The sequence below is a fragment of the Paralichthys olivaceus genome, chromosome 10, assembly GCF_024713975.1.
Source record: "Paralichthys olivaceus isolate ysfri-2021 chromosome 10, ASM2471397v2, whole genome shotgun sequence".
NCBI lineage: Eukaryota > Metazoa > Chordata > Actinopteri > Pleuronectiformes > Paralichthyidae > Paralichthys > Paralichthys olivaceus.
In genome coordinates this window covers 23,163,773-23,179,302 of record NC_091102.1, presented here as the reverse complement: position 1 = coordinate 23,179,302, position 15,530 = coordinate 23,163,773, and the positions used below count along the sequence as shown (strand labels likewise).

Genomic DNA, 15,530 nt, shown 5'->3' with positions numbered 1-15,530 from the left:
CTAAATAGGTTCACCCACGTGTGAAGAAAAAGGACCAGGTCAACAAAGAACAAACACAAAAATGTGAAAAACAGACTGCTTTAATTTTCATATTTGAATGAGGAGAACTTCAGTAGTTGCCCATTGTCAGCTCGTAGAAACACATGTTGCCAAGGTGTGTGTGTTTGTACGGACCACCTTAGTAGATGCACAGTCCTCTGCCAGCAGTTGCAAGCTGTTTGATGACATGTTTTATACATCCTAGACAAAAATGTCTTCATTTTGCTGCTAGATGGGATAAGTCGCAGACGATCAGCCAACCACTTTTCAAAGTTAGACATTTCTAAATTGCATGGAGTCCATAACAATGTGAATCCGAACTCAGATTACACCATCTTCAGGTCTGCTGTTTATTCTCTATTTACTTTGGTGTCTGATAATCATAATTAACTTTGTTATGATGTATCTGACAATTATCTACCAACAACCCAAAGAGGATACTGGTGTAGCTTAGCGCACTCTGTGAAGCTGCTGCATTCTGAGCCAAAGTTAGGAGACAAAGGAGGGCGTAGGTTTGGAACACAGTAAAACAAACGCCCTGTTCAGACCTGGTATCAACATCAGTCCTGAGAGATCCAATTTCAAGTGGACAGCGTTAAGTACGTGTGTTTTACACCTGGCATTAAATGTCTCCAGTTACCACTTGTGATATCTCTCTTCCCCACTCTATATGCTAATAATCATGTATTTTCTAAGGTCAAATTATGAGCGAGAGGAGCGCGTCCCAGACCACCTCTGCATGTGGTTTGAGTGATCAGATCTCACTGAATTCAGGAAGCATTTAGGCACATTCAGACCTGAACTAGGTGCTGACCAATCGGATCACTCAGGATGGATGTTATTACTAAACCTGAATGGGGTAGAAAACTGAAGGATCAGCTGCAGCAGAAACCATAAACTGGTCAGAATGAATTAATTCATTTTACATCTGCTGGGTAGAGTTCCCGTTCCAGGTGTTGTTGTCATCCTCACTGTCCTCCTGAGTCCTCAGACTGCAGATTTTACCCTCTTTCTTGAAGTCTTTGGGGCGCTTCTCCAGTGTGTGAGTTTCTCTGAGTGGACATAAAAGAAAATGGCATGACATACAGTGTGTCACTTAACACATGTACATTATGTGCATACAGTAAACACCAATTAAAACACACTGATCTCCCAACATTTTCTGATGGAACTGAAGCATTAGGGTTACACAAACTGGCAGCATGATGAAAAAGAGTAACAGAAGAACAGAAGAGTTAAAGTCACCCAGCTGATTTAATAGTCAGGCTACTGGTCCGATCAGAGCAATTGAGTCAGCAGCACAACCTGAGTGGATCAACCTGAACAACCATGTCTTTTATTGCTTTTTATCTGAACGAAAAAGACTATCCCATTACCTCCTAATCTATAATTTAATAGTAATGCTTAAATCATTTTGGGATCCTATCATACTATGGACAAGCATCCAAATTGTTTTTAATAGCTCTGTGCTTTTCTCTCGCACACACGAGCACACGCATACGCACGCAGTGGGGCAAAGAGTGCTGCACACACAATAGAGCAACAGTGCAATACAGAGATCTTTTATGTTATTGTAGAAAGTGTTAAAAGATTTCAGAGCATTTTGACACAAGCAGCACAAATGAAACTGTGGTCAGCAATATGAAAAAAAATGTTATTACGATCATTTATTTCATATAAATCGATATCGATATATATATCACGATATAAATGAGAGGCGCATTACCCTGCGCAGGTCAGTGTTGTGCATGAACATGTTCAATGAAAGCCGTTCATATTTTTGGTGAAAGCTGGACTGAACGAATCAGTTACATAAGATGAGAGTGAACGCAGCCCATGTTTTATGACACCATTTTACCACACGCCACATGACGTCTCTACAGACATGGCTGGTGTAAGCGCTACAGACGCATCTACTACTGCTGAAGTTAGTTTGAGACTGGGAGCGAGTTGGAGTTTAAACACACAGGCCCCGGGGCCCCGCCCCGCCCCCACTCACTCACTCACTCACACACACAGTGACACAGTGACACACACACAGTCTCAGGACCTGATCAGTACATTAAGTTTAATTTCAGTTTGTTTGATTCACTTCAGAGTTTATGAGGATGCATTTAAACATCATGAAACATGAGTCATTAATATTTTTTGCTCAGCACAACACGAGACGCTCACAGTCAGGACTCAGTTTTAAAGTGACCAGAGCGACATGGATTCACGATCTGACACCATCAATTAATAACTAAATACTTGATCGTAAGTTTGTCACCTAAATCATAACCTTACCAATAAGAAAACAAAACAAATGAACGTAAACTATTTCCTTTTCATTTGTACGAGCTGAACTTTGAACTAGTTGTTTTTTGTGTGAACACAACACTGGCACAGGTCAACAAGTGACTCTGCTCCTCGGATGTTTTCTAATCACTCACACATACAACTGATCTTTGTAAAACCTTTACATCATGTTCCTTGATAAACAGGACATAAAGTGAGCGCAGGTCAGAAGGGGGGTGAGGAAGAAGCAGACTCTGACACAGGACAGGCCTTTAATGTGCATCTGTTTGGTGCATGTCTTCCTCAAATGTCCTTGGATAAGATACAGCAGTGGCTGGCAACTGGGTAACACCGCTGGTCAAAATTACACCTAGATAATCTAGATAAATGTTTTGTTTTTATTTCACCATATCGTATTGACAGACATTCACAGGTGTTGCTGGTGCTGATCTCCATCATGAGACATAGCAAACAATAACTGTTTAGAGGAGGACTCACTAAAGGGGAGGAATAATTCTGAAATAGCTCCAAAGCATATCAATGAAGCATCAGTCATAAAATTATAACAAATTACACAAGTATTATTAACCATAGGATAAAACGATTTAGATCATTTCATCCGTCTAATAATTCCAGAAATCTCTGTCACAGCTGTTTGTGAAGCCGCGATGGCGCAGCGTCAGGGTTCTGCAGACTGAGTCCAGCAGTTGGTCTTTACTTGCTGCAGCTCAATCACTGCAGGTCACATTTACAGTTTCAGAAAGAAAGCTGCATCACCACAGGCCAAGTGAACAGTCCATTCCAAACAGCTGCAGTTTCTGCAGCATCTCTATTAAGTGCCATGAGATAATGTACATTGTGATTCATACAGCTTCCAGGCAGAGCACATTCTAAACACATCCAACCCAAACTTAGTTAAGTCTCCGAAGCAGATGCATGGCCTATTGGACTCTAGAGTGTGCATGTTGTTTTGGTAGAGCAGTAGCTCTTACCTCTTTGCCTTGTCTGAGGCTGATGATGAGTTGGTATAAGAGCTGGCCTGCTGGGTGGGGCCTTGGGCTGCCGGTCCAGGAGGTGGGGGGGTTGTAAACAGGTAGGTGCTGAGGAATCTCCAAACAGCCAGTAGAGGATAGAGGAGTGTTCCCAGAACAGCCCAGACACCACCCCCAGAGGACTGGACTACAGTGTTAGAAGGCCTGCCTGAATGCTGAGTGGGAGAGAATACAAAAAAACATTGATTCAACAAGCACGGTTGTGGAATGCTTCCCTATGCTCTGCTAATCTAACCACATTCTGACTCAGCTCTGTATTGAACAGTAAGAGGCAAATGTGAGCAACATACCATTGATTAGTGGTCGGCAACTGCCGGATCATTTTTTTTATTTCACAAAATTAGACTGATACAAGTATTAATTAGTGTTTATCTCTGTCATGGCAGCAACACTTATCGAATCACTTCCACAATTTTGCCTACAAAAGCACATTTGTTTTTGCTGTACTGCTTCATTTTTAGCTGGATTTAGGTGCTTTTCATCTAAACAGTTGTGAAATTCAGTCACAAGATTGTGTTGCTTGATTAACAGAGCTCTGAAGAGTGGGCGGTACATCGACTTAAATGCTATCAATATGTTTCCTTTCTGACTACACAAGACTAGAGATTCTAAAAGTCACAAATACCTGGTGCTTTTTTAAACTTATTGAATTAGTCTTTGATTATTCTGATCCACAATCTAATGGCTAATCTGAATTATGCAGTTTTGACATGGAGGGTGGACTCGGGTTTGCTCACCGGCAGAAGCACAATGGAAGCACTTGGAGCCAATTCCAGCTCTAGCAGAGTTTTGTTCAGGTCTTCACTAGTGAACTCATGCCGAGGGAACATGGTCGCCAGGGAGAAGTTGCCGTAACGGTTTCCCACTTCCTGAGACATGATCGGCACAAAAACATTAAAAGTGATTAGACACATCTTGCTTTTCATTTCAGCCATGTTATCAGGTTAGAGTGGCCACACTGCCTGCGTGAAATTCAACACTGCATGTGGTTCACAGCAAAATAGACAGTGAAAATGAACAGTTTAAATTACAATATCCTTTGAATTTGTCTTAAACATAATTTTAAAAAAACACACATTTCTGTTGATTGAATCCATTCATTTAATTAACAAGGTTTTTATTGTGAAGTATTTGCAGGACCAGAAGATGCATGACTTCAAACTAGAGTCCTGGTATTTAGTCATTTGAGTACAAAGGCCTACTTTTATACGCAGGCACGTAGCAGACACACCCTGTGTGAACAACAGATATCCGGGAGGTGCAGCAGAACAACGTTGTAGCCGTCACGCACTGCACGTACAACCAGTTTGGCCCAGACATTACACTACTATTCCACGAATCAGAAATGATGCTGAATGATGTGGAATCATTTGGAAGTTGAACTCAAAAGATTCTGCAGCACCTGTCTATTGTTAAAAGCTGATAGGTGATTGGACAGTTTATTTTTCAAGTGTCAATGAGAGCAACCCCTGCTCCCACACCACCAACATACAGCCACATAACCTTTGTACACATACCTTTGTAGGGCGCCTTATTTCTAACTTTGGGGCCTAGCCTAATTCCTGATATTGTAATTGTGCTCATAATATTACATAAGACATTTATAAACAATTCTTTGAGACACTATTTTTGCTTAGTCATATTATAGCCCAGCTCTGTGGCAAAATATTTCTTATGGAGGAAATCATCGTCCTAATGGTGGAAACCATGTGTCTCCCCATACATCCAGCCAAACAACACTGCTGAATGTGATGACAGCAGTTACTAACCTGACATCTGTGTTATGGGCAAGTTCTACCTAAAACTGGCCATAGAGTTTATGGGAATCTCAGGGATGATATGATATTATAATTACATGTCCCTAGTTTTGTGTTTAAAATCTAACCTCTTTCATGGTTCTGGTGAATGAAGACAGTGAAAACAAACAAAAAGGAGAGTGACGACTTATTAGAAACAGATGGGTGTGACAGACCTGAACTGCAAATTGTCGAGCCTCCTGCAGTGTGCTCTGCGAGGGAAACTGGTTGGTGAAAGACGAGCCGTCTGGGAGCCGGAACTGTATCCTTGCTATGGTACTACAAACACAACACAAGGAAGTTAAATTCAGGGAATAAAATTCACAAACCCTGCATCTAACAAAAGTATAAGATAAAAAAGTAATGAATGCAATTGACGCATTGTTTGATATAATGTGTTGGATCCTTGATCCTCTGATTATCACTTCACTTTTGAGGTGAAACACGAAGGACCTGCTACCCGCTTCACATTTTCCAGCCTCATGCCTCACAACGTGATAGGCCAGATCCACGTGAGTGGCAAAAGACAAAACCACACATTATATAATCAACGATCCCATTATAATACATATTATACCAACCCCCCTGCTAACATGGTGGGTGATATTTCAAATACTTCCATATTAACTCAAATGAAGCACAAGTTCAGTCAGGAAGACTTTACTCCCGTTCAATCAATGTCAAATCTCTCATTGTCTCTGTGTCTATGCTTATTTATCAGATGATTGTGGGCATGCCAGTCTCTTCCAGAAAATCATGCAGCTGCTGTCAATTTTTAAATCCCTTCTCCTCTCAGTCAGCCGTCATTCAGTGACGTGCATAACTCACCTCCACCCCCAAAAACAGATTGCCTGGACACACACACACATCATTCCTTGGTCTCTGGACTTTTTACCTCCTCTGCCTGACCAGTGTCTCCTTCCTGGCCTCCTGCTCTGCCTGTCGGACCTGCAGCAGAGCCTCCTTAACAGCTTTCTCCTCTTCCTGTGTTTTGGCATAGCGGGCCGCTCTGTCAGCTCGGTCCTGCGGGACAGAGAAGACAGACTGTGAGACAGGTGCAACAGATCAAGTTAAATCTGGTAATCTTACATGGATTCAGGCTTTTGTGTCATTCCAGTTATAGAGCTGACACTTAAATATATTTGTGACAACACTTGCTTAAAAACTATGATAGCTCAATAAAAGGTACACGCTCAATAAAAAGGATCTCCAAAGCTCTGACTGATACAAAACCAGTCCAAAATCAGTCTAGAATTCCATGCCAACAGGTATATATCAACTCAAGTAAAAAATAGCAAATGAAAACAAGAGAAAATATCTTACCATGGGGGCATCTTACCAAAAAATATTTTGAATACATTATAATTACATTAAATGACAATTAAAAACTGTCTCCGCAGTTGATAAACAAGCCATGTTCAGGATTCTCTAATATTGTAATCGTGACCACTTAATTGGTTGAAGGCATCATCAGCACCACCCAACATTATCAACCATTCTGAATGTACTTATTTATAGATAATTTAGCAGCCAGATTTTTGCGAGAGAAGATGATGTTACCATGGCGATTTGAAGTTTGACCCGCTCCCTGGCAGCCTTCTCCTCGGCCTTCTCCCGATTCCTCTCCTCCAGGAGTCGCTTAGTCTTGTCGTCTTCTTGTTTCCTTTTTACGTCCTGCATGTCTTTCCCAATCTTCCGCCGCTGCATTTCCTTTCTGATCTCATTCTGAATCATGAAACACACAAGTTGAATTAGGCCACATTAATGGTGCACAATAGTTCAAACTACTGAAAACTCAAGAGCCCCTAAAATAAGGTACAAATAAAAGAAAGCTTAAATGGTCAGTGCTGCTCATATAATGTTGTGTCTGTGCTTGTATAAACTGTTTCCTGCCAAACCAATCACCTTAGTGTTCACTCAGCCTCCTGTTTGTACCCAAACATACACCAAAATGTCTGTTTAAGAGCTGCTTTTGTAAAATTGATCAAACACAAGACATATCACATTTGCAGTGTCAGAGTAAGAAAAGTGCAATTACAGAATTACAGCTGCTGTGTGTAATTCTCCTGATAGTGTGTGCCACGCTATTCTAAACCCTGTTTTACTGTGACAGAGGAAAGGATGTTATTTATGTTTTGTGCGATTAAAATGGTTTTACTTCATTCTTTAACCAGCAGCTTAATGTTACTAGGTTGTTGCAGTGAAACACATTAAAGCTGGTATTGGCAATCCTGGAAAAGCTACACCTTCGAAACAAATGCACATGCACTGCCTGACACCTGCTAGAAGCCAACTTTTCTCTGACTTGCTTGCTAAATTCTACAGTCAGAGAAAGTTGAACACTTGACGGTGCACCCCTCGCCTGTGGTGCCTCTTCAGCTGCTGCTAACAGGTGAGCCTACAGATTTGTTTTAAGCCAGCCTCACCTTTGATTGTTACTTTACCATCTACAGTGTAAAACCCAAAATACTTCCACTTCTCAGATGCTCTGGTGTCACGATTGTCTGCTCAGGATGGCTTTACTTGCTAGCACCCTCCATTTTCATGGCAAAACAACGTTAAATTACTGGCTAACTTTAATGATAGGTCGAGAGGGCTGCAACAGGTCAAGCTGACAGTGATAGCCCTCTGCTGGATCCAGAGACAAACTTCTACAGACAGTCTGATGCGTATCTGGACTGTATATTCTGAATTCCAACGGGTCATTAAATACAAACTTTCCCCCCCACAGTAGAATGAATGTTTGAATTTCGAATAAAAAGTGACAGCCCTAGTGCCTGAAGAGCTGAAGATCATCCTCCACCAAAGTGACATCAATAACAACAGTGACACACTGCTTTATATTTCACCTATCAGTGATTCTATGATTAAAGCAGACAGGATTGCTTAAAAGCATATTCATGATGAACTGCTGTAGAAGAATCTATGCATGACATGCACCACAAGAATTCAGTGAACATGCACTATTCTGGTCCTTTATCTATAACCTTTGGTACTGCTTGGAGAGAGATGGGAGTATCTGTGGAATTAGACAGGCACTATTCTGATAATGGTGTACAGATGTGATGTGTGAGGAATGGTCAAAAATTCCTCAACAGTCTCCTTACCTCTTCTTCTCCTTTCTTCCTTTGCTCTTGTCTCTCCTCCAGCTTTTTGTTTAACCTAACAGAACAGAACAATGTATGATAAAACAAATACTTTTTTTCTTGACAATGTGACTACAGCAAGTGCATGGCTCTTCTTTCACTTTTTTTTTATTAATCTGTATTTTTTTACCAGCAGAGCAGTTGCACTGGACTGGACTGGACTATAAACTAGGGCTGCACGATATATCTAAAATGTATTGTTATAGCGATATCAAAATGCATGATATGACATAAAAAAAACAACTGCAATAAATTGTGTTCCATGTCCCATGTATTCACACTCTGCATGTCAATGTATTTGGCAAATTAGATAAAGCCCTGTTGCCCTAGATAGTTTAGATTAGATATTCAGATCATTGCTGGGTTTTTCCAGTAAATGAATCATTGTCAGAAGAGAATAGAGAGAGAAAGAGTATTGTGAGGCAGCTCTGTCAAGTGCCGCCTCCTCTTGACTACTGTGGAAACTCTTAGCGATCACGTTTGTCCTGGGTCAAATTCATCACTATGAGCAGTTGATTATGTAAAAGAATTGTGTAGCTTATGATGGTCCCAGAACTGAGGGAAAAGTAACAACGCACACACACAGATTCTGCTTCTCTCTCTCTCTTAGACTCAGCTGACGTCTCTGACTCGCTACAGCTTTAATGTCGATTTGTTTGAAGTGATGCCACAATATCGACACAGAAAATCACATAATGATTGATACTTTTGTTAATGAGTTAAATCACAGCAGCGCGCTCATTCATCAGCTGTCCCACTCACTCTTTTTCTCTCTCTTACAAACACACACATGGAGTGATCAGACACATGTGTAAACTAAGAGAATATATGGAGAGCCAGAGGAGATGGTGGGAGGCGCGTTCAGTTTGCTTTGCTGCAGAGATTGTGAGTCAACTCTGGTCTTTCACTGTAGTTAAAGCTTATTGAAGATTATTGTGAAGTCTTTCTAATGCTTTGTAATGCTTTTATACTCAATTATAGTCTAATCGTTTTTGTGCCATAAACTATGTTTAACATTTTTACCTAAAAAGATGATGACTACAGTGCCAACACCTCAATACAGAACACATTTTCCATCTAGAACATATATTTGAGCCTCTACCTTTGCACCTTAGCGTCCAGGTTTTCCTCATTCTGAGCACAGTGAGTAGCATCATCTGAAGATGCATTCTCTGCAAGAGTCACTTGGGCATCTTCTGGGCTTGATAGAGATGCTAAACACAACAGAAACAAAAATTTAAAGCACTGGGTTAACTGGCAATTCCACATCTTGTCAGCACAAAGCAAACAAAGACTATCCATATCCACCCTTGAATTCCTACAAACACTAATGTTTTCGTTCTCATTTTTCATGAATGGATGTAAAAGATGTAAGATTTCAGACAGATATAAGATTTTTTTTTTTAAATGTGCAGTTTATCTTGAAGAAAGACATTTTTCAGTCGCATAGGGTTTTATAGCAAACCAGTATGACCACTATTTGCCTCACGCAGTGCGACATATCTCCTTGCATAGAGTTGATCAGGTTATTGATTGTGACCTGTGGAAATTTGGTCGACCCCTCATCAATGGCTATGCAAAGTTTCTGGACACTGGCAAAGATTGGAACCAGTAATGTCATAAATGTCTATCCATAGCATCCCAAACATGCTCAATAGGTAACATTTTTGCAAGCCATGCAAGAACTCAGATGTTTTCAGCTTCCAGGAATTGTGTACAGATCCTTGCAACATGGGGTTGTGTATTATCATGCTGCAACATTAGGCGATGGCAGGGGATGAATGGCATGACAATGGACCCGAGGATGGTGTCTGCATTCAAATTGTCATAGCTTAAAAACTGTTTGTTGTCCGTAGATCATGCCAAACCACTCGCCCACTGTCACGGCCTTCTGCCTGATACAGTGTAAACCGGGATTCATCTGTGATAGGGCTGCATGATATATCAAAAGGTTGTCGTCATCATCACAATATAAACGTGATTTACTGTACGTATCGCAAAAGATGGCTTAAACTGCGATAAATGGTGTTCCCTGTGCCGTGTATTTACGCTCTGCATGACAATATCTTTGGCCAGTCCGATGGAGCCCTGCTCCTAGAAAATAAATCGTTGACAGGTTTTTCTATCAATTCATCATTGTCAGAAGAAGAGAATAATAAGAGAGAACAGAGAATTATGAGCCAGTCAAAATCTCGCTCCACCTTCTCTGATTTAAATCTACTGTGGAAAATTCTAGTGACACACACAGACTACACAGCTTGCTCTCTGGGTCTGTTTCAGAGTCAGCTGATGTCTCTGACTCACTACAGTTTAAATGTTGATTCGTTTGAAATATCAACACTGATCATCACATCATGATCGAGACTCTTCTTAATAAGTTGCAATCATATCCTCATCGCGATATTCAATAATGTCATTGCATGTTTTCCTAAACTCTAATCTGTGAAGACAACAACGTCATAGACAGTGAGCAATCAAGTCAGGTCAAGTGAACAATGATGATTCACACCCCTTCTGGCAGGGTGAATGCATTTCATACACATTATCATCACAGTGAGCTGAAACGTCTTTTCTGGTTTTGAATGACTGCAGATTATCTAAAAACTGATATTAGTGGTATTTGTTATGTCACATTGTGGATGTGGTTGTGAATAATTACTTTCTTCTTTCTGTAATGCCAACATTACACTTTATTGGATTTTTTTATGAATTTGATATAAATGCACAACTAATTTCTCTTACATTAGAAGTTAGATTAAAAAATGTCCACTGAACTACTAGTAGTTGTATTCGCACAACTCTTAATGTACACACAGAAGTGCTTTAATCTGGTCCAGAGTGTAACAAATGTGACATATCTGGTTGTGATGAACTGAGGGGGCTTTACTATGGGTAAAAGGCCTGATATTTGGTAATAATTCTCACTGCAGATGCAGTGTCTGGATGTCAGGCCTGCTTCCAGAGACAATAACTTGCTGTCGCCACAAGAGTGTACAGTAAATAAAAAAATACTACAAAAAGGCACCATCACGTCTGTTATTAGCACTGTTCTGTGATTAGATTAAAGATAGAGATATCACTTCCACTTCCAATTGTTTTATTTAGGTCTATTTTTAGATTAATGGGTCCAGCACTGTTTAACTTCCTTGTCCTGACAGCACACTCCTGCTCAATGCAAATGTTAACACAAATTCTGGACAGGATCTGAGTGATCCAGGCTCACTCACCTTTTGCACTTCCAGATACTGCTGCAAGATCTGTGGCTTCTGCTTCTGACCTGACAGGCTTTGCAGGAGCTGAGGCTACAGCTGATTCTGTGTTTTTATGTGAGCTGGTCTCCACAGGAGTACTTGCCTCTGGAAACACTGCAGCACCTCCAATCTGCTGAGTATGCATCTGTTAGATTACAGGGAGGAAAATCATTACCAGAAAGAATATCATACATACTCAGTAGCTCAGATTTTGAAGGATCTTGTCCAAGTCCTCAGAAATTAATACAGTGTAATGTAGCAAAATGCAACAAGGCACATGGGGACAATATATCATGAGTTAATGTAAGACTGGCCAATGGACACTGAACAAAAAACTAATAAAGCAATAGAGGAATGTTCAGAAAAGATCAAGTCATCACTTGTGTGTGTACAAATACATACTTTGTGCGGCTTCAGAGACCTTGACCTTTGGCTACCAAATCAAATCAGTTAATCCTTGAGTCCAAGTGAATGTTTGTGCCAAATGTAAAAGGATTCCTTCACAATGTTCCAGAGATATCACATTCACAAGGCATAAAAAGTGCTTTGTGAGGTCACAGTGACCTGGACCTTTGACCACCAAAATTAAATTAGTTCATCTTTGAGTCCATCTGAATATTTATACCAAATTTGAAGAAGTTCCCTCAATGCGTTAAGATATAGCTGGGAATGGGACTGACAACCCAGACAGCTACTGGCTGTCATGACGGCAGCTGTGACATTCAAAATGAGAAAAAATTGTATTCAATACAGTAAAACATATCTTACTATCTAAATGGGCTCCTGCATTTATGGTGTAAAACATGAAAATGTCAGTATCCAAATGTGAAATGTTTCTGTGATAGATTTTCTTCACTTAAACATTTCCAGTGCACATTGGAACAAACACACAAGTCTGTGCTTGATAAAAAAGTATGGGAAACAGTAGTGTGATCCCTGTAAACTGCATACAATCCCACCTTTGAGCCCATACCTGCTTAACTCTGTTGATTCTTTTCATCAGTTCTTCGACGGACACACTCCCAGCAATGACCTCCAGAGGAATCCCATTCTCTCCAATAAAGAAGCAAGAGGGTATGCACACGACTGGATCTTCACGCAGGGGGAAGGCTTAAGGAAAAAGCCCCCAACCACTATTGTAATACTGACTTTTTACATAAGTGTTTCTGCATTGCTGCATTTTTTTTGCATCCTACAGCCTGGGAACCTGGCAACCAGGTTAATGGTCTATCAAAGGCCAAAAGCACTCTTCTGGTCCCTATTAAAAACTGTTTCTACTGGCCTAGAGACTACAGCAATGCCATTAATACCTTTTCTCAGAGATGAAACAATAAATTCTTAACTAATTTTCTGTTGAAGTTCCATAATAGTTCAGCCCAAGGAGAATTTTATTTCAATCCATCAATCAAATTTAATTTGTATAGCCCATATTCACAAATCACAATTTGTCTCATAGGGCTTTAACAAGGTGTGACATCATTTGGAGCAACAAAAGGATACAGAACTGGGAGAACTGCATACAGGCTTCACTGTTGAAAAAAATGACAACATTGTGTGATGAATCTCTGCCATATGTATATAGTATACATATTACCATGTCTATTCTTTAAATCAATAACATCAAACACGCATCAGATTGATTGCAGTTAATAGGTTGTGGATGTGAGCAAGATGTAGAAGTGATTTGTTTTGCTGAGAATGACGGACTATTTAAATAATTTCAAGAAGAATAAATATAAGGGAACTTAAAGGTTCAGTGTGTAGAATTTAGTGGTGAAGTTGCATGTTGCAGCTGAATACCCCTCACCTTTCCCTCCCCTTCCAAACATGAAAAACCTGTGGTAGCCTTCAATCTTTATGAAAACTCAAAAGGTTCTAGTTTGTCCTGTCTGGATTACTGTTAAAAAAACATGGCTGCCTCCGTAGAGAGGGTCCCCTCCCAATGTAAATATATAAAGTATTTAAATATAAAGGGGCCATTCTATGGTAAAGAAACAACAATTTGTACAATTTCAATGAATCACACAAGTGAGAACATTGCTAGGATTAATTTATATTCAATATCCGCCAATAGATCTCTTTCACCAAAATCTTACACACTGGACCTTTAAGAAATTCTTCTAAAAAATGGGCAGAAATCAGTCAATTGAGAGGTCAGCTAAATTGAAGTTTTGGACATATACATAATATTTATACTAGTTTCCTGCAAGTCAAAGGCATGTGATGGGTAGTAAAATCAACATATATTTTATAGTGAATGGTAGATGGTTTGGATTTGTCTCAGGGAGTCACTGTGACAAGATACATGCAGTTAGATAATTCACTGCATGGATTTCCCAAGCAGGGATAAAACAAAAATTGTGTATGTTGCTGAAAAATATTGGCTTTGTAACAAACTTCCGGATCTGCCACTACAGAAAGAAGTAATTTAACCAAAATTGGAAAATAGAGTTCCTGATATACCATGGACACATTTTTTAAAAGACCACACAAATTGACTGCTCAGGCACCGATGATTCAGAACACTGGAGACGAACATCATGCTTTACTTCTGCCAGACAGCAGTGGTGAGTGCTGAAAACATCTTGAGGACAGTGACTTCCCCTGCAAACAAATATTCAGTAGAGACACTGTGCATGTAGTGAATCCATTATACCTCTTGGCATCGACTTTGATGGCCACACAGCAGTTGAGTGCTGCCTCTGAGACTGTGTCGTCCTCCCAGCTGGACATCAGCAGTGCGGACTGTTCGTCTTCGCCTGAGAAAACAGGGACAGTGTTGACACTGCCCATTCATTAGAACACCCTGTCACGTAATGGTGGAACAGCTGACGAACAGCGCCGCTGCCGCCTATGATGCAATAATGGCCCAGACCAAACTAAAAACATTCCCCCCTGGATAACGTCTCGCTTCAAGTGTGACCCCCGACCGTGCCCACCCCTCCTCCAGGGGCACCATCGACTGTGACTCAAATGTTTGTAGCTGCTGCGACGTAGCCTGTGCTCTTCGGAGTGAAGTTAATCTGTCAGGGTTATTAAAGACAACAGACTACGTTACGGGCCGTCGGTAGCCAACAGCTCAGGCTAGCATCACGTTTGTGTGGCTGCGTTTGACACCTTGTTTTCGGTGTCACGGTGTGACGACACTGCTTGTTTCTTTGACAGCTGGGCGACTATGCTAACCGGCTAATGGCTAGCTGACTGGCACCCCATTACTTGTTACCTAAACAAGCTAGCCTTAGCAATCCGGCTAATTGACGCACACGCATACACATACGTTACCAGTAATGACGACGACGAAAATGAAACCCCGCTGCTTAGCCGAGTTAATGGCGGCAGGAATCGAGCCTTCGAACCAAAGCATGTTCCCGAGGTGTGTTTTGTGCCGCTGCTCTGGTGACGATGTCGGGCAGCTAAGCTAAATGTTCCATGGGTTCACGAAGCTCAGCCTCAGACATAGAACAAGTGTCACACGTCAGCTCTACAGCACTTAATGTCCACTGTGGCCACTTGCGGTATTACAACGAAAATCCCCTGCTGTCCAAACAGCGTTGTCACAACAGATGAAAAAGAAAGTAAGTGTTTACAAGAAAAGAAGTGGTCCGATTAGTCTTATTGTTGTGTGTTTATAATCTATGGAGGTCCAGTTGTCTCTAAATGTCCCCAAAGCCCCAACAAGTTCTTCCTGAATGACGTTCTTCCTGAATGGCGGCTGTCTCCGCCGGGTGGACGCAAGTCTCTGAGGATTAAAGAGAGAAAATATAAAATAAATGACTCAATGCGAACCTACTTCACATGTTTTGTGCTTTTATTTACTTCTCTATTGTTTGTATTTGATCTCAAACGAAGTGCTTTTTTTATCGAGTAACTGATATGAAGTAGATGCTATAACTGCAATAACTATTCTTCAGTCTAGTTTAATGACGTTGTGATTCGACCAGTGTGGCAGAATCGTGGACCATTCTAATA

General features: G+C 40.7%; 1 protein-coding gene across 1 annotated transcript; it reads right to left on the bottom strand.

The window, feature by feature from the left end:
• Positions 1 to 62: 62 nt before the first annotated feature.
• ubxn4 (UBX domain protein 4) lies at positions 63 to 15,268 on the bottom strand. Its single transcript, XM_020099722.2, has 13 exons — positions 14,844 to 15,268; positions 14,218 to 14,320; positions 13,062 to 13,090; positions 12,535 to 12,653; positions 11,538 to 11,706; positions 9,413 to 9,524; positions 8,272 to 8,326; positions 6,725 to 6,889; positions 6,060 to 6,187; positions 5,341 to 5,443; positions 4,106 to 4,237; positions 3,309 to 3,523; positions 63 to 1,091 (listed from the first exon to the last, which is right to left on the bottom strand). The coding sequence occupies exons 1-13, from the start codon at positions 14,923 to 14,925 to the stop codon at positions 962 to 964; spliced, it is 1,542 nt and encodes a 513-aa protein (XP_019955281.1). The 5' UTR covers positions 14,926 to 15,268; the 3' UTR covers positions 63 to 961.
• Positions 15,269 to 15,530: the final 262 nt, after the last annotated feature.